This window comes from Gorilla gorilla, chromosome 10, assembly GCF_029281585.2.
Source record: "Gorilla gorilla gorilla isolate KB3781 chromosome 10, NHGRI_mGorGor1-v2.1_pri, whole genome shotgun sequence".
Classification (NCBI taxonomy): domain Eukaryota; kingdom Metazoa; phylum Chordata; class Mammalia; order Primates; family Hominidae; genus Gorilla; species Gorilla gorilla.
In genome coordinates, this window is record NC_073234.2 from 141,094,983 (window position 1) to 141,119,679 (window position 24,697).

The 24,697-nt window shown below is 42.5% G+C and overlaps 1 protein-coding gene across 7 annotated transcripts in view; it reads left to right on the forward strand.

Annotated features, from left to right (window-relative positions):
* TMEM132B (transmembrane protein 132B) overlaps positions 1–22,096 on the forward strand; it is a 507,362-nt gene extending 485,266 nt beyond the window's left edge. For 6 of the 7 annotated variants that reach the window (XM_055358386.1, XM_063694489.1, XM_019039332.2 and 3 more), the window contains 4 exons: positions 4,175–4,380; positions 10,422–10,692; positions 12,180–12,371; positions 13,301–22,096. In XM_055358386.1, coding sequence (XP_055214361.1) covers positions 4,175–4,380; positions 10,422–10,692; positions 12,180–12,371; positions 13,301–14,446 — 1,815 coding nt within the window. In that variant the 3' untranslated portion in view covers positions 14,447–22,096. Of the gene's footprint in view, positions 1–3,804; positions 3,873–4,174; positions 4,381–10,421; positions 10,693–12,179; positions 12,372–13,300 lie in introns of all 7 variants that reach the window. The other variant, XM_055358390.2, reaches the window with a different exon arrangement.
* The last annotated feature ends 2,601 nt before the right edge of the window (positions 22,097–24,697 follow it).

Below are 24,697 nucleotides of genomic sequence, written 5' to 3' on the forward strand. Positions count from 1 at the left end.
CAATCACCTGATAAAACGCCTCAAAGTCGGGGGGTCCAGGTGGGCTGGTCCAGTGGCTCCTCTAGGTCATCAAGGGCCCGGGTTCCTTAGCTTCCAGGGTCAGTCTGGGCCACGGCTGGCTCCCTCAGGGCTCTGAGATCCCTGCAGCAGTTCCTGTCGTCAGTTCCCACAGGACAACATGCAGTGGGAGGAGGAGGCGCCACTTTCGGTGAGTCTCTTTGATCAAGGAGATGTTTCCCAGAAGCCCCAGTAGCCTTCTCACAGCTCACTGGCCAGAGTAATAGCACATGCTTTCCCCTAAACCAATCATTGGCAAAGCGGATGCAGGTTTAATGATGGAGTTAGGGAGGCCTGTGGTGAATGGAGGGCAGTGGATTTCCTGAAGAAAACCTTATTAGTATTAGAAAAGAGGAAAGTGTATGTGTGTCGGGCAGAGGTGCTGGTGCATAGTTGACTGGCCAGTAGAAAACCACTTATGAAGGACATCAGATCATATCCTCAGAAGACCATGGCATGGCCTTGGGATGGGGCTAAGCCTAGGAGAGCTCAGGGGAGCAGTGAAGACACATGAAGAGGGGCCTGTGCCGGGTAGGGAGGGTGTGCAAGGTGATGCCAGAGAAGGAGGCAGGTCCAGGGCATTAGGGCCTGGTAGGCCCCTGTAAGGTGTTTGGATTGTATCTGGTATAGCAGAAGTTCCTGGAGAGGACAGAGGTGATCCAAGCAGAGGAGACAGCCCTGGGCCAGCAGTCAGCAGTCAGGTGCCGGCTCACAGTGTTAGACACACGCAAAATGCTGTGCAAGAGGCGGTCCCTTTCTCTATGCTGGATTCAGTACAGGTAAAATGAGGCTCATGGCACCCACCTCGTGGCATTACCGTGGGACTTACTGCATTGAAAGGAGAGTGTTGCGGCAATGAGGTCCTGTACAAGTATGAGCTGTCTTGTTCTCATTATTTGAGATAGTTATAAAATCCCTGTGAACACTGAATTAGTGAGTACTGAACCTTTGCTTGTAGGAGAAATAGACACACACACACACACACACACACACACACACACACATTTCTAATAGTCTATAATCTTCTATTACAAAAGAAATATTGAAGTTTGGAAGTGTTAGGTGACTTGTCTGAGGCTGCCTCACTAACAGGTGCCAGAGTAGGGATTCAGATTCTGTCCTACTGGATCCAGCGCCCAAGCTGAAGCTTCCCACACAGTGCTCCACTGCCCCCTATATTGTCCATGCTCTGATCTTTGTATGAGAGCTGAGACAAGAAGGCAGAGCGAGTACTTGCTTGACCTCAACTGGGGATGCGTGCATGGCAGGTGGTTCAAAATTTTCCTCTCTCTGTGCAATTCCACAAATGACCAAAAAGGTACTGCAAGTACTGACTTTGGGGTTACAAATAACTTTTAGGGAGTAGATGGGTTTGCAAATATGGAATCCACAAATAATGAGGGTCATCTGTAATTGGTGAGACCATGAAGTGAGAAACTCTGGTTTCTGTATATCTAATATATCCTTTGTACGTTGTTAGATACCTCAAGTCTTAGTACTCAATATGATTAGCCTTATTTGTGCTGTTTTAATTGAATTACTTAAAATGGAGGCATACACTTTTTTAAGGGTATGCATGTCCCAGGAGAAAAAACTCAAAAGATAGTCAACATAAAGAATTGCTAAGCCCTCTTACTTTGTTATGTTTTTAATTAACTTATTTTTCCCATATGAGCTATACATAAGTTCCTAAAAGATGGGGCAGGTTTAAGACTGTAGTGCTCCAAAAGGATGCAGACAGTTACATTATTTCATTCCTTATGAACATAGAAAGGGCCTCACAGTTTCCAAAACTGGTGTGTTCTCTCCAGTGGGATGTGATTCAGAGTGATTTGAAGTGTGATTGGGGGTGGTTGGGTAGCAGTAAACAAGGGAGAACCATAATTTTCCACAAATGCAAGAGGGTTGAGGTCTGCACTACAGAACACTGGACTGAGAAAGTTCTGGCAATAGGTGATAACCACCTGAGCTAGGGAGAAGTGAGAGCAGAACTCCCCAATGTATCCACTGCAGGTTTCTAAATCATAGGGGACCTCAATCTCTTTTTTTCTGAGCAGGGTTGGGGGGACTTCCTTCTCTCGAGGTAGTCTGCATGCCACAGGCAGAACAAGCAGTGAGTTCAGGGGAAATCAGAGGTCTTACTGAGCCTTCACCTTCCCCTAGTGCAATGCTTCCTTGGGAAGGCAGATATTTCTCTATAATAGGGCTTCCACACCTTGAGTACCTAAATGGATGGCAGTCAGGCTCAGCATTGTGTCAGCATCAATTAAAAATAAGAACATGACCCTCCACTCCGTTTTCTTCTCTGAATGGAGATCTTGTTCTGATTATTCTCTTTGCAGTCCTGGGCACAATGAAGCAGATTTAACTGCCTCAAACATGCTCTAAAATACAGCTAATTTGCTTGCTTCATTGTTGTTCTTCTCTCTCTTTTTATAAAATAAAGCAAAGAGAGGGATAGAAGTAGATTTTTTTCTTTTTTTAATTTGAAAAGTTAAAGAAATGCCATATTCAGCTCCCTGTGGAATTTTGGGGATGAGAGACACATTAGCTATCAGGCCTAATGGTAGCTCTATCTACTACCATCTTAGGCCTGGAAGGAAAAAGACTTTAGACTGCTAAGTTCTGACAGGATAGGAAAGGGGCTCCAAAAGTGAACTTAGCCAGACTCCAGTAACTCTTCAGCAATCCTTGTTCATTGCTTTGTGGACTGGGATTATCAAGTCAAAGTCTCAATGATTTCAGCAGATCTCCCAATGAGTAGCCTATGTTAATTATACTTAAGGATTCCTAAAGACGTCATTGGTGTTGAGAAGTGGAAGTGACAAGGATCCATCCCTATGACTGGGGATGCAGGGTGAGTCTTAAATGTCCCATTAGCTATTTTCTCCTTGGTTTCCATGTCGAGGTACAGTGTAGAGCTGTTGGGTGGCAAAAGGCTGATTTCATTTCCAAGGAAGCACATTCATATTAGTGCCATTTTTTTTGGCGGGGTGGGTGGGGAGGTGGTAATTTATCTCAAACCACTTGGAAGTTTACTCTTTAAGTTTGGAAGTGGGCACTTCTGACATTGTTCTTGAGCCATTCACTTGACCATGTCAAATAGGCAGTTGGGCACGTGTGTCTGGGGCTTAGAAGGGAGGCCTGAGTTGTAGTTACAGATTCAAGTGAGGAAGAGAAGCAACAAGAATAAGTCCTAGTTTCTGGCTTGCAAAAGTGGGGCTGTGGTGGCTCCACTGGTTGAGGTGGGGGCCCTGCCAGCAGCACAGGCTTGACACTGCCCCTCAGCAGTATGAATGCAAAGGTTGCAGAATACTTTTTATTTTCTGTCCTCTGCTCATGAAACGATTTGCGATCCCTCTTTCTTCTCTCTACCTAGATACATAAATACATTTTCCTGATTGTCCAGGAGAGAAAGTCAGCAACAATTTATTTGCTTATCCTGAAAATGTGAAGTAAAATGGGAACTTAAATGGTCTAATGCTCAACCTACTGAAGCATGCACATTAGAGAGGCCACCCCCAAGTGCTGAGTCAAAAGACCATGGTGAAATGCCACATTCGTTCTGCAAAATTATAGCTGAATGGGGCAAAAATAATTATATCCATGTTTCTAATGCATTTCACAACTATTTTGCCTACCAGGATTTTAATCTAGTGCAAAGCTCTCCTGATTTTTCAGAGAACCTCAGTATGACTTGAATAATGTGCTTTTTCAGTAACATAAAAACCTTTTATGCATCTTCAGATATGGTGCAAGAGTGAACTATGAGGCACCTGGGGTTTGATTAGTGATCGTTTGAGTACCTAAAAAAGGTAAGATAAAGAAAAACACACATACACACAAAAGGCAACAGAGGTTATATAACTCCATTAAATTATGTTAATGGTTTTACTTGTCAGTATTTTGTAATACAAAATAGTTTTCCTGGAGTCTATTTGTCAGTGTTTGTCACTAATTAGTGCCTACAAATTACCTTTTGTACAAGTTCTGTTCATTGGGTTGTTTTGGTGTCTAATAAATCAGAGCTGCTGCAGTTCATGAACTTTCACTGTTGTTGTTTTTTCCTTGTGCTTTTCCTACTGATGCATCTCAAGGTTCTACCTCCTTCCCAAAGGTTTCCAACAACTGTGATTCCATTTTTGTGAACGGAAAGGAAATGAAGAGCAAAGTGGACACGATTGTGAACTTCACCCACCAGCACTTCACCTCCCAGTTCGAGGTCACTGTCTGGGCACCCAGGCTCCCCCTGCAGATTGAGATCTCAGACACCGAGCTGAGCCAGATCAAGGGCTGGAGGATCCCGGTTGCTGCCAACAGAAGGTGAGGAATCAAAGAGAAGGCTGTGGATCCAATTGCCCTGGAGCCCAGATCTTTGTGGGAGGCAAACTGGCCCTCAGGGACTCAAGCCGTTGGGAAGCAACATCCACAGTGGGAAGCGTGGTCTGGACTTTGGGTTCAGATGGATCTGACTTGAGTACTTACTAGCACCTTGACATGAGGAAATTATAATGAAGATGATAATAATAATAATAGTAACAACCTCATGGAATAGTTGCTAGGATTCAGTAAAACGAATGCAATACATAACAAGCACCTAGCACAAGATGTGGCATTTAGGACATAGCTATTTTCTATTCCTTACTCACTTCTTTATTGTTCATTCCTATGTTATTCACTCTCAGTTCCCCTGCTTGTAAATGTCAGCCTTCCTCCATGGAGCACAGTACAGTGGTTAAGACCGTGGGCTGTGGGATAAGGCTGCCTGAGTTGTTCCCCGCCACCATCCCGCGCCGGGCAAGACTCTTCCTTTTTTTGCCTGAATTTTAACCCCAGCTTTACAACTTGTACCTGTGTGACATTGGACATGTGATTTAACCTATCTCTTTCTCAGTTTCCTCATCTGTCAATTAGGGATGATAACATTACTGAAGGGTTGTCCCCAGAACTCAGTGAATGGATACATACTATAGTAGACAGTTCTAAAGACGACTCTCACCTGTAATCCCAGCACTTTGGGAGGCCAAGGCAGGCGGATCACGAGGTCAGGAGATCGACACCATCCTGGCTAACGTGGTGAAACCCCGTCTCTACTAAAAATCCAAAAAAAAAATAGCTGGGCCTGGTGGTGGGCGCCTATAGTCCCAGCTACTTGGGAAGCTGAGGCAGGAGAATGGCCTGAACCCGGGAGGCGGAGCTTGCAGTGAGCCGAGATTGTGCCACTGCACTCCAGCCTGGGTGACAGAGTGAGACTCCATCTCAAAAAAAAAAAAAAAAAAAAAAAAAAGATAACTCTCCCTCCCCATGATCCCCATCTCCTGCTTCTTCAAACACTAATCTGGTAGTGCTGGGAGGGGATTTTACAGATGTAACTACAATCCCAAATCAATGGACCTTAAAATACAGAGATTAGCCAGGTGGTGGGACCCAACAGATAAGCCCTCTGCAAGCAGAGAGTTCCTGCCAACTGGTAGCAGAAGGGGAAGTTGGGAAGATTTGAGGATGAGAACAACTTGATGATGTACTGCTGGCTTTGAAGGTGGATTGAGCCACTTGCTGAGGAATGTGGATTAAGCCACTTGCTGAGGAATGTGGATTAAGCCACTTGCTGAGGAATGTGGGTAATCTTTAGTAGCTGAGAGCAGCCTCCAAATGACAACCAGCCAGGAAACAGGGCCTCAGTTCTATAACCTTAGAAACAGAATTCTGTCAACAACCTGGCTGATCTTAGAAGTGGATTCTTCCTTAGCACTTCCAGATAAGAGACCAGCCGAGCTGACACCTTAATATTGAACTTGTGAATCTCTGTGTAGAGACTTAAGTTGAGCCTGCCTGGATTACTGGCTTGCAGAACTGTGAGTGTGTTGGTGTGGGCATTGCTTTAAACCATGAAGTTTGTGGTCATTTGTTATGCAGCAATAGAAAACTAATACAGAGCCTGTTGCCCAGTGTTGGAATGTAGCCGTAACTCATACCTCAAATGTGAGCGTGCCTTTGGCATCAGGCAGTGAGTGGAGGCTGGAAGATTTTGAGGAGCATAATGGAAAAAGCCTCAATTGCCTTGAACAGATTGTTAGTAGAAACGTGGGTGTTAAAGACATTGTACATGATGCATGAGGATCATTGTAGAGAAATCCCAAGTCACCTTACAGAAAGCCGAGATCATTGTGGACAAATGGGAAGTAGAAATCTGAACTTCAAAAACGCTGCCAGTGAGGGTTCAGGGGGAGGTGAGGAGCATGGATTCTGGTTAGGTGGTGACAGAGTGCTTAGCAAGGTTGTTCCCTGCAGGTGTGTGGAAAGCAAGTGAGGTCAGATAGTTAGCTGAGGAGAGTTCCAGGGAAACTACTGAATGTGCACTTGGATTCATCTTGCTGCTAATAGCAGAATGCAAGAGGATAGAGAAAATTTTGGAAGGGCTATGAGACAAAAAGAAACAGGGACCTGATGATGTTGAAATTTTCAGTATTTCCAGACAGCAAATGATGAAGAAATTTTAAGAGATTCATTGTCAGAAAAGTGTGCTTTAAACAAAAGGCCAAGGTGGAACTCGAAAACCCTTGCTGAAACTTGAAGGGCCGCTGGGGGAAGTGATACTGCCCTGCCTGCCTGACATCTTCCAGCCTCCACCCAGCCCAGGGAAGTGCCCTCGTCTCCTATGGGCAAACCCAGAGGGATTCAAGTGGGATTCCTGCTTCACTGTGGGAATCCACAGTGCCAGGGGAACAAAACAGACCAGAATAGCACCTGAGGGCTCTCAAGCCAAATTTTCATTAGAACCTAAGTGCACAAAAGTAGGCTAGGACATATGCACTAAAACAAAGCAAATTTAACTACAATAGATTTCAGCTGCACCCAGGGTTTCCTGTCATAATGTACAGAACGTCCAGAATATAACTGAAAAAATTCATTTGTCATACCAAGAATTAGATAAACCACAACTTGAATGAGAAAAGATGATCAACTGATGGCAGTGCCCAGATAAATCAGATGTTAGAATATCTGACAAGGATTTTAAAGCAGCCATACCAAAGGAAAAAAGAAAAACTTTCAGTAGGAAATTACAAATAGCCTTGGAACCAATTAAAATGGAAAATATCTCAGCAAGGAAATATAACTTATAAAAAAGAACCAGATGTAAATTATAGAAAACACAGGAAAGAGGGAGAACAAAAGCCCTCAATAGGCTTGGCAGTACAGTGGAGATGACAGAGGATAAAATCAATGAACCTGAGGACAGACAATGCAATTTGCTTAATCTCAGTAACAGAGAAAATAGGCTTGGGGGAAAAAGGGAACGGAGCATCAGGGACTTGTGGGACCATAACAAAAGATCTAGGATTCCTGTAATTAGAATTCGAGAACAAGAGGAGAAAAGGTGTCGGGCTCAAACAGTATTTGCAGAAATAATGGCTGAAAACCTCTCCAATTTGTCAAGAGACATAAACACATAGTTTCAAAAAGCTTGGGAAACCACAAACATGATAAACCCAAAGAAATCCATGTGAAGACACATTGTAATTAAACTTCTGAAAATTAAAGACAAAGAAAGTCTTAAAAACATCCAGAGAGAGGTTATACCAATTTGAATGGCAATGAATTTCTTGCCTGAAACCACGGAGGCCAGAAGGATTTGGCACATTTTTCAGGCGCTAAAAGAAAGGAACTGTCAGCCTCAAATTCTTTACCTGGCAAAAGTATCCTTTAGGAATGAAACGAGAATAAAGACATTCTTAAATGAACAAAAGTTGGAGAGTTTGTTTCAGGAGACCTACCTTTAAAGCGTGGCTAATGGAACAGAAAAAATTATAATGGAAAAGGATTTGGAACTTCAGAAAGGAAAGAAGAATGATAGAATGAGTAAAAACACTGTTAAATAGGATAGACTTTCCTTCGCATCAATTTTTTACATCATGTTTGGTATTCAAAGGGAAAATTATGACATTATCTGATGTGGTACTTAGGATAGACAGAAAAGCATACTTAAAACAATTGTATTCTTAAAAGCGGTCAGGGTAATGGGACTTACAGGGAACTAAGGTATCTACACTCAAAGTCGCAAAGCTTTGGTATCATTAGACTGTAATAAGTTATGCTTGTATGTTAATAAGCTCTATGTATACCATTGCCAATTTCCTGGTTTTGATATTTTCCTATAGTTAGGAAGATGCTAACTTCAGGGAATTGTGTAAAGAGTGTATAAGATCTCCTGTTTTTTTTGTTTTTTTTTTCTGTTGTTGTTGTTTTAGCTTTTAGTGAATTTCTAATTATTTTGAAATTAAAAGTTTAGATAAATGAATAGGATACAATCTGTCCTAAAATAACAGGATTGTTTTGTTTCATTACTACAAGATTTATAACGTCTGATATATTCATTGACCATTGTTATGATACTGCCACATTTTAGTGAAACACAAGCCTAGTGGTGTTCTTCTTAAATTTTACCCATTAATTTAAAGGAAACTTCCCATTGCTAGCACAAATGGTCAACTAGTGTCATTTATCATAAAATAAATTTAACCTAAAATTATTGCAAAGAAAATTAAACAATGTTGTTAAATTCTGAGTAGACACTATTGCCTGCCTATGTGAGCTTGTCTTTATTAACTAAAGGAAAGTCGTTAGTTCCGAGAAGCTTTAAAGACATCCTAGCACAGAACAGAGACATTCCCTGTGACATATTCAGAAGGACTGGAAAATGAAATGGGAATAACTTTTCAGTATGTTATTCAATTTTTTTAATTGAATGCTATGTTTCTTTGCCACCTAACACCATCTCTCTTACTCACGGAGATACTCATTTCTTACTTTGGGAAACCAAAATTGTTACGCTATTGTGCTGGTGAAAATGTTTCTATCATTTTCTAAATGGTTCTCAGACCTTTCAGGGAGGCGGAATGTCATATAGTAAAGAAGGTGGGTTTCAGAAGTCAAATGGAGCTGTATCCAGACCTGCTAATTGCCAGCTATCTGGGCTACATATTCACCACTCTGAGCCTGGTTTCTTAATGCAAAAATAAGAACATGTTTCACAGCTGTTGAGAAGATGAATGGACTTAGCTATAGAAAGGAAGAGGACACACATGATGGGGCAGCTGGTCTGGCTGTGTGGGCCCTGCCTCGGGAGACAACCATCTGTGTGGCCCTGGCTGAGTGGCCGCACAAACCATGTCTTGGTTTCCTCTTTGGTAAGATCAGGGAAATAATTCAACCTGGCTCTTCGGGTGTGTGTGAAGATTACACGAATTAAATATGCACGGCTGTCGTGTGCTGCGTGGGTGACGGATGTCCGCTCTCGTCCTTATGTAAGCACGTGGAAGAAGACACACAGTAGGTCTAATTCAGCATGCATGAGTCACTCCCCTTCTCCCCTTCTCCCCCGACAGAATCCCCAGGCACTGAGGGCACAGACTGGTCAGTAGTCACCAAACAAAGCACTCTCATAAAGGGACACAGGACTGCTGCTTCTTGAGGGGAACGTTCTGGAATTGCAGAGCCAGAGAGACTTTCTCAGGGTGGATTGTGGACAGGTGGAGGTGAGAGGATAACAGGTGCCAGGGAGAGAGGAAGGGCCAGAGCCATAAGGAAGGAAGGGAGAAGCCAGGATGGGCAACAGGAGAGACACATTTCAGATGTTTTAGCAGTAGCTTGAGCAGGTTTGCTCACAGAGCAGTGATTTTAGATTAGGGTAGGACGGTGGAAGGAGAGGATCCTTTGGCAAACTTTAGGGCCATAAGCTCAGGAAGTTGCTTCTTTCTGTACAGACTCAAGGGCCTCAGCTGATGAGGAGGTTGGGTGTTAGAACCGTCCACTGCTGATGGTTCCTGGTTGGTCTGGGGTTCCTAAAGGGCCATTTCTGAGGTGTCATCATATCTTGACCTACTTGGTCCTCATGTGGAACTATGAGAGAGGAAAGGGGCCAGCTGTTCCTATGTTCATTTCCAAGGCGAGGTAGCTGAGCCTGTGAGAGGGTAGAGAACTTGGCATGAGATCCAATGGGAGGGGTCAAAATGAATCCAAACAGCAGTTCTGACTCATATCTTAGGTTCCTCCATCCCACAGGGGAATGATTTTAAAATTACCAGTTTCCAGGACACCAAGACCAGAGCCTCAGCCTCTGTCTGGGTCAGGAAGGCAGGAGCTGCCCTTGCCATTCTTGTTGCAAGCAGAAAGCACATCATCCTCATCAAAGTGTGCTTGCGGAATGAGTGAATGAACAGGGAGTGGATAGATGGCTGAGCAGGTCCTGCAGGAGAAGGACCATTTCATTTCGTTCTGTGGGCTCACCTAGAATCTGAAAAACAAGGCATGCAGAATTTCTTAACAATGAGGACTTTGTTCTGTTTTGATTCCTTGTGCTCCAGGCCTACCCGGGAAAGCGAGGATGAGGACGATGAGGAGAAGAAGGGACGAGGCTGCTCCCTGCAGTACCAGCACGCCACGGTGCGTGTCCTCACCCAGTTTGTGGCCGAGTCACCTGACTTAGGGCAGCTGACCTACATGCTGGGCCCCGACTGGCAGTTTGACATCACTGACTTTGTGACCGAGTTCATGAAGGTGGAGGAGCCGAAAATCGCTCAGTTACAGGACGGCAGGACCCTGGCTGGTCGGGAGCCGGGAATAACCACGGTGCAGGTACACGCCGCCACGCCTTGCCCAACAGCAGTCTGTGTTGATGAGTGGCCAGGTAGATGCTGTTGTGCAGATGTGTGTCTGTGTGCACATGTGCATGTGGACATGTATATCAACGTGTGTCACTGTGCAGGTATTGCATCTGTTTGTTTGTAAGAGAATCCTGGGAAGCAATAGAGCATTCACCAATTTTAATAACCTAAACTCAGGTTAATTTTTGTATTTTAGAGGCTTTAGAAAAATATCTAATCCCTTTTACCAAGAAGGCTAAATGAAACATGTAGTGTAAATAATCTTTTCCCCAACATCATATTCTCCATTTTGTATATCACCAATAGAAGGTGGTTGTACTGCTGAAAGCTAGTTTTTTTCCTCCTAACCTTGAAGTTTAACCTTTTAGTTCTATCATACCTTGTACAGTAGACAAAAGTTTTTAAAAATATAATAATCCGTAGCTATTCTTTATCACAGTGATAGTTAGATTATTTTCTAGCCAATTTGACAGGATAATTATGCAGAAATGGTGCAGAATATTTCTTTATACAAACTTAAAATGTTTCCGCTCAGAGTTAACTAAGTCAGATTTTATTGTAGCCAAAGCTATATTTTTGGCAAAGCTGGATGAAACATGGTATGTTCTGTGTTTTCTATTTTTGTGTGACAAATTACCACAAACTAGCAGCTTAAAAAACACCCATTAGTCAGCTAATATTTCTGCAGGTCAGGCATCTGTGTGGGCCTGCTGTATTCTGTGCTCATGGCACCATGAGGCTGAACTCCAGGTCTCGGCTGGCCTGGGCTCTTATCTGGGAGTTTGGGGAAAGGCTTGGCTTCCAAGCTCCTTCAGGCTGTTGGCAGAACTTAGTTCTCTGTGATGTTAGGACTGACCGAAGTCCCTGTTTCCTTGCACTCTGTCAGCCAGGGGTCACCAGGGGTCACTCTGCTCCAAGGCCACCTGTATTCCTTGTCACGTGGTCCCTTCCGCCTTCAGTAATGGCTGGATGGAGTCCTTCTCACACTGTGAATCTCTGACTTCCCCTTCTGCCCCCAGCCAGGAAAAGGTCTCTGCTTTTAAGGACTCATGTGATTACATTGGGTCCACCTAAGTAATACAGTATGCCTGCCCTGTTTTAAGGCCAGCTGTGCCATTCTAAATATTAGTTGTTGGGAAAATGTTGCTCTTTGAGTACCTAATATCAATGGACAGTTTTTTATTATTGCCTGTAAGTTAAATCAAGATTCTTTCAGAAAATACACTGCTGTTATCATGACATAAATCAGAGGAAAGTAAATAGACCAAGATGATCTTTATAAAACTCCTGTAATTGTGAAGTGTGATTGAACAATAGCATAACACTTCCCTAACCGATTCCCACAAATGCATGCATTGAGCCAAGGGCTGGGAGAGCACTTTCTTGGGAGCCCCAGTTAAGGGATTCATGGTGCTCATGAGGAGCAGAGATGCATGAGTCTCCTCGCTGACTTTTCAGGTCCTCTCCCCGTTGTCTGACTCCATCCTGGCTGAGAAGACAGTGATTGTCCTGGATGACCGAGTCACCATCGCGGAGCTGGGAGTGCAGCTCGTAGCTGGCATGTCTCTCTCCCTGCAGCCACACCGAGCAGACAAAAGGGCCATCGTCTCCACAGCTGCTGCCCTGGATGTTCTTCAGTCCCCACAGCAGGTGAGCGTTCCAGGGGCCCTGCGTCCCTGGTCAGTGGAGATGACTTCTCTCTCAGTTAGCACATCCTGCGAAGGAGAGCAGGAGAGCCCTCACGCCTAGGACTGGGGATTCTTGAAGCTTCTTGCTTCTTATCCAGGCCACCCTGTCTCTGAGAAAAGTATTCAGTGGCTTAGACACATTTCCTCTTATGTGCTTTTCCACGCCGACCACATCCTTACACGCCATTTGCTTTCCCCTGGGCTTATCTGTGACAGGCACAGCCTGCTGCTAGACCGTGACCAAAGGATCACGTGTTTTCACTTTTGCCAAAGCAGGTGGTTTTTGATACTTGGAAATTCTATTTCAACTACTTAAGCATGGCTAACAGGCACCAAATTGCTACTGTTTACAATAAGTATGGTCAACTCTAAAACGTCCTCCCATCTCTAAACTTCTATAAATTATTTCTAAAGATACCAGAGCCACTGTGCCATTCAGGCCAGCCAGCCTCACAATGCACCTTCCCGAGTCCTTCCAGCCAGTGCATGTTTTGCTCCATCACCACTGGCTTCTTAATGAAGAGTGTTCAAAGTGATATTATTTTGAGCAGGAGCCTGATTTGTTGCACCTGAAATTGATTCAGATAAATTGCCTGATCTTTCAAAATGTTTTTAAAAAGGTCAAAGTCAAATTCTATTGTATGTATGCAATAAATTAATTTATAGTTTAATGCAGTCGTTAAAGTATATTATTTATTCCTTGTACCAGTGAGGCTACAGCACATTATTGATGCCGGTTCAACCAGTTCAAGGCATAACAAGAACTGTTCAAGATTATAAAACTATAGAAATCTCCTTATATTTAAACAATTTATATAGGAAATTATACTTATGTTTTCAAATTTGAAGGAATCTGATTATAACATAATGCTTTGGTTTCATTTTCCTCAGGAAGCAATAGTAAGTTCTTGGATTTTGTTCAGTGATGGTTCGGTGACACCTTTAGACATTTACGATCCTAAGGATTATTCTGTTACTGTCTCATCATTGGATGAAATGGTGGTGTCTGTCCAGGCAAACCTTGAGTCCAAATGGCCAATTGTGGTTGCAGAGGGTGAAGGACAAGGGCCTTTGATTAAGTTAGAAATGATGATAAGTGAACCTTGTCAGAAGACCAAGAGGAAGAGTGTTCTTGCCGTGGGTAAAGGAAATGTCAAGGTCAAATTCGAACCAAGTAGTGATGAGCACCAAGGAGGCAGCAATGATATTGAGGGCATAAATCGGGAATATAAAGACCACCTCAGTAATTCCATAGAGCGCGAAGGAAACCAGGAGAGAGCAGTCCAGGAATGGTTCCACCGTGGCACACCTGTTGGCCAAGAGGAAAGTACCAACAAAAGCACAACCCCCCAGTCTCCCATGGAAGGGAAGAATAAGTTACTCAAAAGTGGTGGTCCAGATGCCTTTACAAGCTTCCCCACTCAAGGGAAGTCACCTGACCCCAATAATCCTAGTGACCTCACAGTGACCTCAAGGGGGCTAACGGACTTGGAGATTGGCATGTATGCCTTGCTCTGCGTCTTCTGTCTGGCCATTCTGGTCTTCTTGATCAACTGCGTGGCATTTGCCTGGAAATACAGACACAAAAGGTTTGCTGTGAGTGAGCAGGGCAACATCCCCCATTCCCACGACTGGGTCTGGCTTGGGAATGAAGTGGAACTTTTGGAGAACCCTGTTGACATTACACTCCCATCTGAGGAGTGCACAACCATGATAGACAGGGGCCTGCAGTTCGAGGAGAGGAACTTCCTTCTGAATGGCAGTTCCCAGAAGACTTTTCATAGTCAACTACTCAGACCTTCTGACTATGTCTATGAGAAAGAAATTAAAAATGAACCTATGAATTCTTCGGGCCCAAAGAGGAAGAGAGTCAAGTTCACTTCCTACACCACCATCCTCCCAGAGGACGGCGGCCCGTACACCAACTCCATCCTGTTTGACAGCGATGATAACATCAAGTGGGTCTGCCAAGATATGGGGCTGGGGGATTCACAGGACTTTAGAGACTATATGGAAAGACTGCAAGACCAGATGTAAACTCCTTTCTTATGTTTGTATTCACCTTTATGCCTTCTGTTTTTTGAATGCTGGAGCAGTGAGTTTGATCAGCAATAGGGGATGATTTAACAAAGTTTGATTTGTGGAGGTCTGGTGGGATTCATTTCTAAGCAGGTAAAAGAGGTCTGGAGAGCTATAGAAGCTGGGTTTTAAGTCTGGAAATGCCTCTAAAACAGCCACATGTGGGGACTGGAGAAATTCTAAGACAACAGTTTTATGGACTGCCTGGTACGAGCTCAGTGCAAATGTATTAAACCTGACCCCACAGACATTGTTAGTCATCTCGTGACAAATGGCCATGTGGAATTAGAAAAGATTTGGGTGTTGATTTTTCTATTCCTAGACCTTTTAAAGCACAGTGGACACTTATTGCCCCTTGGCCTGAGTTTAGACATACATGAAAGATGACTGAATGTAGCTATCCTGATTTGTCATGAGCGCTGCTCATTATTTTTATATACATTTGCACCTGCACCTGTTCCTTTGACCTCTGGAATTCTTTTTGAAACATGAAGAGAAGAAATTTCAGTCTTTTCCTTGAGCTCTGTTTGATTTACACATGAGTTTTCTTCCCTGGGATTTGCCATGCCATGTTATTTCCTGGGTCTCCATGCAGGATGTCAGGTTTTTCCAGTTTTCCGCACTTCATCATCTAGGGATGGTATCCAAGAAGCTTATTCTCACTTTGTTTTTTCCTTCCTTTTGTTGTTGAACTTTCTTGTATAACACTGGGACAAAGGGTTTTACTTAAAATGTTAATATACAGTGAGGGAGGGCCATCTCTTTACAGTTTTCTATGTGAAGTTTCAAACATTTGGAGAAAAGTTGTCAATCACAAACATTTATTTTTATTCTCTGCTTGTTGAAAACTCATGGGGAACTCCTGGAGTGCATTTCTGAGGGTAAAAAGGCCCCAACATAGCTGTATTTATACAAGTGCTTTGTGGCCAACACAATTTACTATCCAAACTGAAGTCTTAAAGTAGAATTGACCTACACAGAAAGGAAATTGCCTAGGAAATAGATGCAGATTACACTTTCCATTTTACCAGAACAAAAGTTTTTTTTTTTAAATAAGTAGAATGACAGTTCAAGTTAGCAATGTATAGAAATCCATCCATACAATGACCAAAAAAAATAAATAAATAAAACTCAATCATGACTTTGGCAGAGATAAAACATTGACAAAGGTGTGCATTTGTGGAGAGAAGCAGTGGGTTTTCCCCCAAAATCCATACAAATAAATGACTATTCCAGAACTCAAGAAGCAGCTATTATAGAAAAAAAATTAAAAACCACAGCTATTGAAAAATCAAAATGGCAAGAGAAAAAAAGAAACAACTCCTGCATAATGTTTAAATAAAAATGTTATTTTAATAGCATCATGAATGGTCTTAAGGCAAAAATTTCAGATTAGCAAAATGTGATGACATATTTATTAAGATTGTATTATTGGAAATGTAGACACTGGACTAGTATGCCTCATTATGAGCTTTACTGAGCCATTTGCATCTCTAAGAAATATGATTTTAAAGGCCCAAAGTAGGAAGGATCTGCAGGGGGTCACCTGAAGCAGTGCCCTAACTCCAAATGGCTGATAACTGAGCTAATCCAAGGAGAGGCGTTCAGTTGTTCTCTTATTATAGATTTCCTTGGGTGGGAACATGACAACCCTGCCTCCTCTAGCCATGACGTGGCAGCCAAAAAGTTCTTCCTGTATCTCTGGCCCACAGGACTGTAGTGTGTTTGTGAGCAGTGCTGAAATTGCAAGTGATGTAGGCCTGACCTCCAGAGCCCAGCGTTCAGTTAGTTGTATAAAATGGGGCTTAGGAACCGAAGCTGACGAAGTTCCAAAAACAGTTCAGTTTGATGGGACAAGGAAGCAAGGAGAGCCAGGCATTAGCTGCAAAAGGAGCTTGCAGAGAGATGGCTGACACTTTATGGGAAGATTCCTCAGTCAGCCAAAAGCTTTTCAAAGAGTTTGGTGCAGAGGTAGCTCAGAGCCAACCATCCAGGACCGAAGAAAGCTCATGTGCTGATTGACACATAGCTATCCAGGTGAGTCGGCTCCTTCTATGAGGCTTTTCAATCGTCTCTCCCTTTGGATCTCTGGCATTCCAGAAAGACTGGGAATTCATTTCTGAAAATGATGAACCTCCGCTGAAACGGGGAGGAAATCTCTTACACACATACAGCAGGGTCCTGCCCACTGGTAAAGTGAGACGTTGGGTAGGGGGTATAACTGGGGAGGAGGTGAAGGAAATTATCCCTGCCATGGCGAGTGTTATTCAGGAACATACAAATTAGAGCATTCCCTCTGATGGCAGTGCTTGACGGGGTGCAGGGAACAAACTGGGGAGCGTTCAAACATGCCAGTGGTTTCTCAGCAGGGCTAGAAACTGGCCGCAGTCCTGAAGATGCTTCTTGTGATAACTTAGAGTCACCGGGAGTGATACAGCTCCTGTGTAGCCACCTTTGCTCCTTTGTGTTAAAACCCAGTCAGTTCAAAATAACAATCAAATGGAAGGCCATGGGGGAAGGGTTCCTTCCACCATATAACCCACACCCAGATGTATATAAACACATATACATACATATACCCGTGTGTGTGTGTGTGTGTGTGAATACTGAAGAGCCAGACAACAAACTATTTAGTAAGAATCAACAGTGACTGTCAATTGTTCTCAGATTTGGCATGGATACTATTTCTCATGAAAGAATGTCCTTAAAGTATTTCCTCCTCTAAATATTTCCTGAAGATTATAAACCATGGGTTATAGCACCTTGTTTTCCAGCTAGTCAATATACAACTATTAGGTGCTGTGCCCCAAAATTTCTAAAATGGGGGTAAAGATATAAACTATTAAACCATGAAATCTAATTTTCTGGGGACCATGCATTTGCCTGGATTTTCCAGGATTTTATGGCTGATAGACCCAAATTATTAGTCTTGATAAACAACCTGAACCAAACATTTATAAAGTCCCTTCCTCTCCCATGGGAATGGAATGCTCAGACTCCTGCTGAGGGAGACACCAGCAAGCCTCTTGAGAAGGCACCAGACAGTGAACTCTGTGGTCACATGAAGGGAGGTTCAGACGCTAGATGACCAGCGTATGACCTGGAACCATTGAGGATTGCAACCGCTGCCTCCAGGGTCCAGATGTGCTGCGGTAGAGGGCAGAGCACAGGAATCAAGAAGCAGCTGCCACACCAAAGAACTGATGCTTAAACACACAGGTGTGTTGCATTTGAGAGAAGGCAAGAAGAAAAGACAATAGAAGGTTACCCTGGAAAAACAACACCTAGCAAACCTCAGAATACTCCATGTGTCCCAAGAGAAGGAATAATTGTCTTCCTAGCTGTTGTATATTGCACACTGGCCAGGATAAATTCCTAGACTATAATAATCCTGACTATGTAGACGGAAGTTTCTATTTATAAAGTCATGCAGGGGGAAAGTTGATTAATTTTTGTCCCATTGCCACATCTGTAGACTAAGTAATTTGTAACTTGCTAACTTTTAAGTTTTAGAATGTCCACCTTTGTGCATTTTGGTAGCATTCTTGTTTCATTATTTTAGAAAGGGGTCTTCCCATTACTGGGATGTCGGGGCCCTGTCAGAGAACTATTAAGGCTCTGGGAGGGAACTATTCAGTCTCACAGCAAGGACCACAGAGCATGGTTTCATCTGAACCCTACAAGTCAGGGACACCAATGTGTTTTCTACTCGAGTTACCTAAAAATGGTCTCAATTTTCCATTTCATTCTCTGTAAATGACACAATAGATGGTTTATAGACTCAGCAACCCTCACCTTTTATTAAAATTATATATGTGTGATGTAATGCATATCACCTGTCATGTAAAGGGACGGTATGGATGGTGGAAAAGTTATGCTAAAATATGGATTGCAGGTATTTTTGTATGTAATATAGGCAATATAATGAAACACCGAGTTTTTTAAAGTGAAAGCATGCAAAATCGTAGCTTTTAAATGTACAGACATCCCACTCAAAAATATCTAAACTGATAGTGGGAAAAACATTTGAGACCTAATAACATCATGAAATGCACTGAATTTGGAATTCTGGCCTAGAAAGCCTGTGGCTTATGTTGGGATTGATGATGGAATCTGCCAGAACATTTTCATCTTATTCTTCTTGACTTTTGGATTTTTTCCTTTTCTTTTTTTCTGGAAATATTTCGGAAATAAAGTGACTTCATTTTTCAGCATAAAAGTATATTCTAACCACAGGGTAACACATCGTTTTTAACATGAAAATAAACATTTAAACATTCTTCAGTTGTTTCATTATTTTATCTGCATGTTCCATAAAGCAGCTGTATGCTTGGCTATAATATAGATTTATTTTTTCTTTTCAGCCAGAGATTTTAATACCCTTGATGCAGTAATAAATGGACATCAAAAGAAAACATTTCTTAAAAGTTGCCAACGTATTTTACCTTGAAAACATTTCTTATTTGTTATCCTAGTAGGCTGGGGAAAGCTTCTCTCCAGATGTCTCAGAAAAAGATCTCCTGTTTCTCATGGCCCCGTCCAGGGTCAAACCATGTTGAAAGTCAGTGCCGAAATGCATGATGCTGCGGGTGTTTGAGAGCCTTTGACCTCTGTCCACCCTTTGGTCTTTGCTCGTCAATGGCTTGGTCTTGTATATGTATTTGGGGCAGGGGCTTTGTACTGGGCCCAGGGTGCTGAGCTTTCCAGAACAGGCAGAGCTCTAGAGATCTAAGAAAACCACAGGACAGGCGGGGATTCTTTTTGAGAGGCTGAAGTAGATGTTTCAGCTGAAAGACGGGTGGTACACTTGCCAAGTGCCTAGAGGGGCTAGAGGCTCTCTGTTGGTGTGTGTGTATTTCTTGAAACTGCAGAGTCATTTTTGGCATGCTGGCAAATGCTGCTCCTTGCTTTTAGGATGAATAGGGATGCCTCTTTGGCGATAATTTGACATGTCATAATAAATGACCAATACCAAACCTAGTCTTTCTCCAGGCCCTTCAGACATCATTCAGGTAACTGGGTGTAAACACAGGAGTTGGCTTTGTGAAACTGAGGCAGGATTTCCTGCCTCTAAACTATTGGCAGCAAAAGAGCCAAAAATGTGCTCCCAGGTGCAAAACCCCAGCCTCATCAGAATTGCTTCTCAGCACTTTGGGTAACTGTTTTGCACTAACAGCTTCCTCCTTGTCTTTTCCCTGGGAACATGGGAGCACTGACACAGAACTCAACTGGTCCAGCCCTTTGGGAGGCCCAGGTGGGCAGATCACCAGAAGTCAGGAGTTTGAGACCAGCCTGGGCAACATGGTGAAACCCTGTCTCTACTAAAAATACAAAAATTATCCAGTCGTGGTGGCGCATGCCTGTAGTCCCAGCTACTCTGGAGGCTGAGGCAGGAGAATCACTTGAACCTGAGAGGTGAAGGTTGTAGTGAGCCAAGATCATACCACTGCACTCCGGCCTGGGCAACAAGAGCGAGACTTTGTCTCAAACAGAAACAAAACAAGAAAAACAAAAAGAACTTAACCAGTTCTCCCCAGATCTCAGCGTGCATGCATATATAGAGTTTAGTAAAATATGTTTCAAAAAAAGAAGGATAAAAGAAAGTTTGAAATAAGATTTGTAAAAGAATGAACACTTTAGGTTTTGTGTGTGAGTGCAAAATGTAAACACGGCATTTGAAATTTTTTGGTATTGAAATCCTTAATGCCTGTTAGTTTCTTTATGGTTTTATACAATTGAGATAGGTTCTGAAGTTTTTTTGTTGTTTGCTTTTAGAAATTTTTAAAAATACAAAAAAAAAGCGCAGAAACATTTTCATCTGGGTTACTGTGTTTATAGACTATTCTATGACTCAAGACAACTAGGACACTATCATTTTCCAGATAAGAAATAACAGTTCAAGTTCATTAGGGAAATTATCTTCCCAGTCCAAGCAAGCAATAATGTTATCAACTTACAATATTGGACAATCTTCATATTCTATGAGATGCCTTTAAAATTTCTTTGGATTTAATGCTGCTCTTGGTCAGTTGTTCATATGAAACATTGTAATTTCATGTTAACGACAAGAGTCTCACGGGAGTCTCTTTAGATGCTGCAGGAACTGAGAGGATAGAAGACCTCTCTATACATCTACATTGCCCATTGGAGTAAAGCATTTTACAGAGAGATGGATGCCGCTTTGGGATTTGGGGTCTATGTAATGCTGATTTTTTTCAAACCTGTTTGGAAATATTACTTCTTTGGGATGGCTGAAATAACTTTTGACCTGACACATCCTTCTGTACTTCCTGTGGCCAAAAAAGCAAGTGAGACTTTCTGTTTCCCATTATAAGGCTGGAGCTGAAATAGTCTGCCACGTTACTGTTATCTCCTTTGTAAGAATTTGACTTTCTGAATGAAATAACAGAATGCCAGTGTCAACACTGACCATATGATATAGTTATTTCACTTAGAGATGCTTCCTCAAAGAGCGTGCCTTTTTCCTCCATCATAACCGCTTTAGGATCTCTGTTTTATCCATGTATTTCCCACATAGTAGAAGCATTTTCCATTTCCATGAATATTACAGGCTGAGAAGGAGCACACATCTGGCACTGATAAGCACACTGGCCCAGGCACTCAGCCTTCTCATTTCATTAATCTGGTTGGTGACCGTTTCCATCGGGCACACCTGGAAATGTCCATCGGACCTATTGCCGTCTCAGTTGCTGCAGTGCAGTGAATTACCCCAGAGCCACCAGTTCACGTGGCCAAAGATGAACTGGCCCATGGAGGGACTTGATCGCCAAGTGACTTCCTTTCTGTAGTTATCCTCTGCTGTGACCCTTATTTTGGACTTCTAGCAAGGGCATTCAGTGTGGATTCCAAGAACAAAAGCAATTGTCCAACCTCCATTACAGGGATCTTCTAGGTATTCCCCACACATTACTGTGGGCATAAGCAAACACCATAACTATGAAAGGCTGAGAGTGGAGAATTAAGTCATAAGGAAATGATCAAATCTAGGGAAAAATAAGTGGCTATAAAACACTGAAAGATAGTCACATCCACATAGCGTGTATCATGCAACAGACCCATGCTCTTAGAGGGAGGTAGTGTGTGTCTTCCCATGGCAAATAATTTTTACAATACTGCTCATGTTTAATGTGTGTCTACAGGGCATGCTGTTGTCTCAAAATTGAAATGTGCATCTTAGGTATCAGTTCCCAGCCTCAGACTCTTCTCAGGCAGGTGGACCGGATCTCAGCTGCAGAACATAGTGAGTGGCCAAACCTACACAGCCCAGCCAGTAGTGCGCTTTGGGGTGATTGCAAGGCAGCAAACAGTGGGGACAAGTTTTGTCTGGCATTTGAAAAGGTGTTATCCCTTACTTTCCACATTTCTGAATTGGATTCTTGTTCCCTGGTAAACACCAGATATTATAAACAGAGCATGCTGTTATGACATTGTGCTTCTATATACCTTTTTGTATAATGTATCTATCTCATTATATTACCTATGGTTTCAGTATGATCTGTTGTGTATGTTCCACCGTATATTTAATGTCTCTGTAAAGGCACTTCCAAACATTTTGAAAACGAAGAAATAAAACATGTTGGATGATTCCTTGTTATAGTAAAACAATTAATTGGTAGGTTCCAGGAAATAATCTTTTCTTCAAATAGGTGTTCAGAGGTAGATATTTAGATGTCCTTAAGTCTGGCATAGAGGAAGCTATGTCTTCAGGTTATTGATGGCAGTTATGGGCTGAGACCTTGAGAATAAAGGAAAACAATGGCTTATTTAAGCATAACGGCAAGATTCCCAGAGAAATGGGCTGGCTCTTGAGCCCCAAAGAAAATACTTTGGCAAAACACCATGTTGGGCCCTTGTCTACATTAGGAAGGGACCATCCAGAAAGAAGACAGTGGTGCCCCATGAATGTCTATAGCTAAGACATGCAAACTCAACTCTTCGAAAAGGGGAAGAAAAGTCAATTTTTCTTTAAAGCTGATGAAGTTGAGTTTTAATGAGAGAAAAAGCTTTATTCAGATATGTCTCTGCCTGTAGGGAGAAGTTTGAAGTGGCAGGAAAGTATTTATGAGGTCTGAGTGGCAGGAAAGCTCATTCAGGCACCAAAAATTCCAGTTCATGTTCATAGTCTTGGGATGTGTTACATTTAACTCCATAACGACTAAAGTATTTCAATGTGTTGAGTCTCCACTGCTCTGCAAATATTAACCAGGCAAAGGACCTCTACCATGCCATACCTCTACCCTCTCCAGACAATTGGCTTTAATGGCTATGTTGCCTGAACTAAAGTCTGCCATTGCTAACTAAAATCTCTTAGAATTCAGCTTGAGAAATGCAAATACCCGCCCATGACAGTGTCACGTTGGCTTTCTCAGATAACCATGGCAGTCTTAAGCCAACATCCGTGCTCCCTGTGATAGTTACATGGGTCTGTGGCAGTTTCTTAACCAATAGCATGGTCAGCACTACTCTAGACATAAAGAGTTGTTTACAGAAATCCCTTCCCTTCATGCAAAGGGCAATAACTTTATAAACAGAATATGGCTGAGCTACAACCATTTCTTCGATGCCTTGACACTTCCTTTAAACAACGATGTAAAACAGAACTCAAGAAGGCAGCATCTCCAAGACCTCTGACGCCACCTTGGTGCACAGTTAATCTACAGGTGAGTTTCCATGGTGGATTGGACACAAACTTGGCTTGAGCTACACATAATAGAGAACCTTGCTTGGTGCTACAGATTATTATGGGTCAATGCTGTTGAAAATTGATCTTTTAGTATTCTAAATATTTAAATAATACTTGTCCTAAAAATTGTTAGCATGAACTTGTACATTGTATATTCAAGTATTCTTGTTTTAAACCTGTAAGACTAATGACAATACTGACATTGACATTACCTAATATTAATAGTTTTTTTTCATACAAAGCAGGGGGGAGCTTATATTTCCAATTTCAGTGTTTTTTACTTTATTTCACAAAATCTCAAAGACCTTCTATGACCTAGGAGCCTTCCAGTGCCCTTTTCAGCAGGAATAAGAATGCATATTAGGGCCGGGCGTGATGGCTCATGCCTGTAATCCCAGCATTTTGGGAGGCCAAGGCAGGAAGATGACTTGAGGTCAGGAGTTCGAGAGCAGCCTGGCCAACATGTTTAGTGAAACCCTGTCTGTACTAAAAACGCAGAAATTAGCCAGGTGTGGTGGAGCACGCCTGTAGTCCCAGCTACTCAGGAGGCTGAGGCAGGAGAATCACTGGAACCCGGTAGGCAGAGGTTGCAGTGAGCCGAGATCACGCCATTGTACTCCAGCCTGGGGGACAGAGTGAGGAAAAAAAAGAATGTATATTTGGATTTTTATACATTATGGTGTCTGTTAACTGGATGACTAGTGTCCCTTTCTGTGTCTATTGAGAAGGTGATCAGAGATGAAGGAGGAAAAATTGGGAAAGCGATGTTAACCAAGAGCCAATTCAGGGAGCATATTATTGTTCATCATTGTCACTTTATATGAGTCACATCTGTCCTTGGGTTGGGAGGGTTCCTTCCTATTTAATTAGGAAATGTTAGCCCTTAAAGCTCATCTAGGGAGCACGATGAAATAACTGCTGCAAGTCTGAAGCTGCTGTACCTGGAGGACCTATAAACTAAAGAGCTCTTTGGTCCTAACCTTTCTCTTCTTCTCAAGGAGCCTCTAAACTTCCTGTCTTTCCTTACATGATCTGAAATCGAGTTCTGATGTTTGGAGACCTCTGTCAGCCCTGTGGCAGTTCCAACTCCATATCCAGACTCTCAAATGCAAAGGGGAAACTACCAAACCTAAAATGACTGCAGATGATGTTTAAATGCCTACAAGACTTAATATTATGCCAACTTCATCACTGCTAAGTTTAGAACCCATGACATTTTCATGACGTTTGAAAACAATCCATGGTGGGACTTCCTAACTTTCCAAGAATTTTCAAATGCTTACAGTGAATACCAATAAATTGTAGCCTATTGAAAATGATAAAGAGTATTTAAAACCAGATAATTTCATAGGCAAAACAATAATTTTACCAAAGAAATGCATTTCATATTTACATGTGGTTTTACCATAAACGTTAGATATGCCTTGTAGTGGAACGTTCAGATGGAAGAGCATATGTGGGGTCTGCAGCGGCCCTGAGAGATCGCTCTGGTTCCAGGAATCACC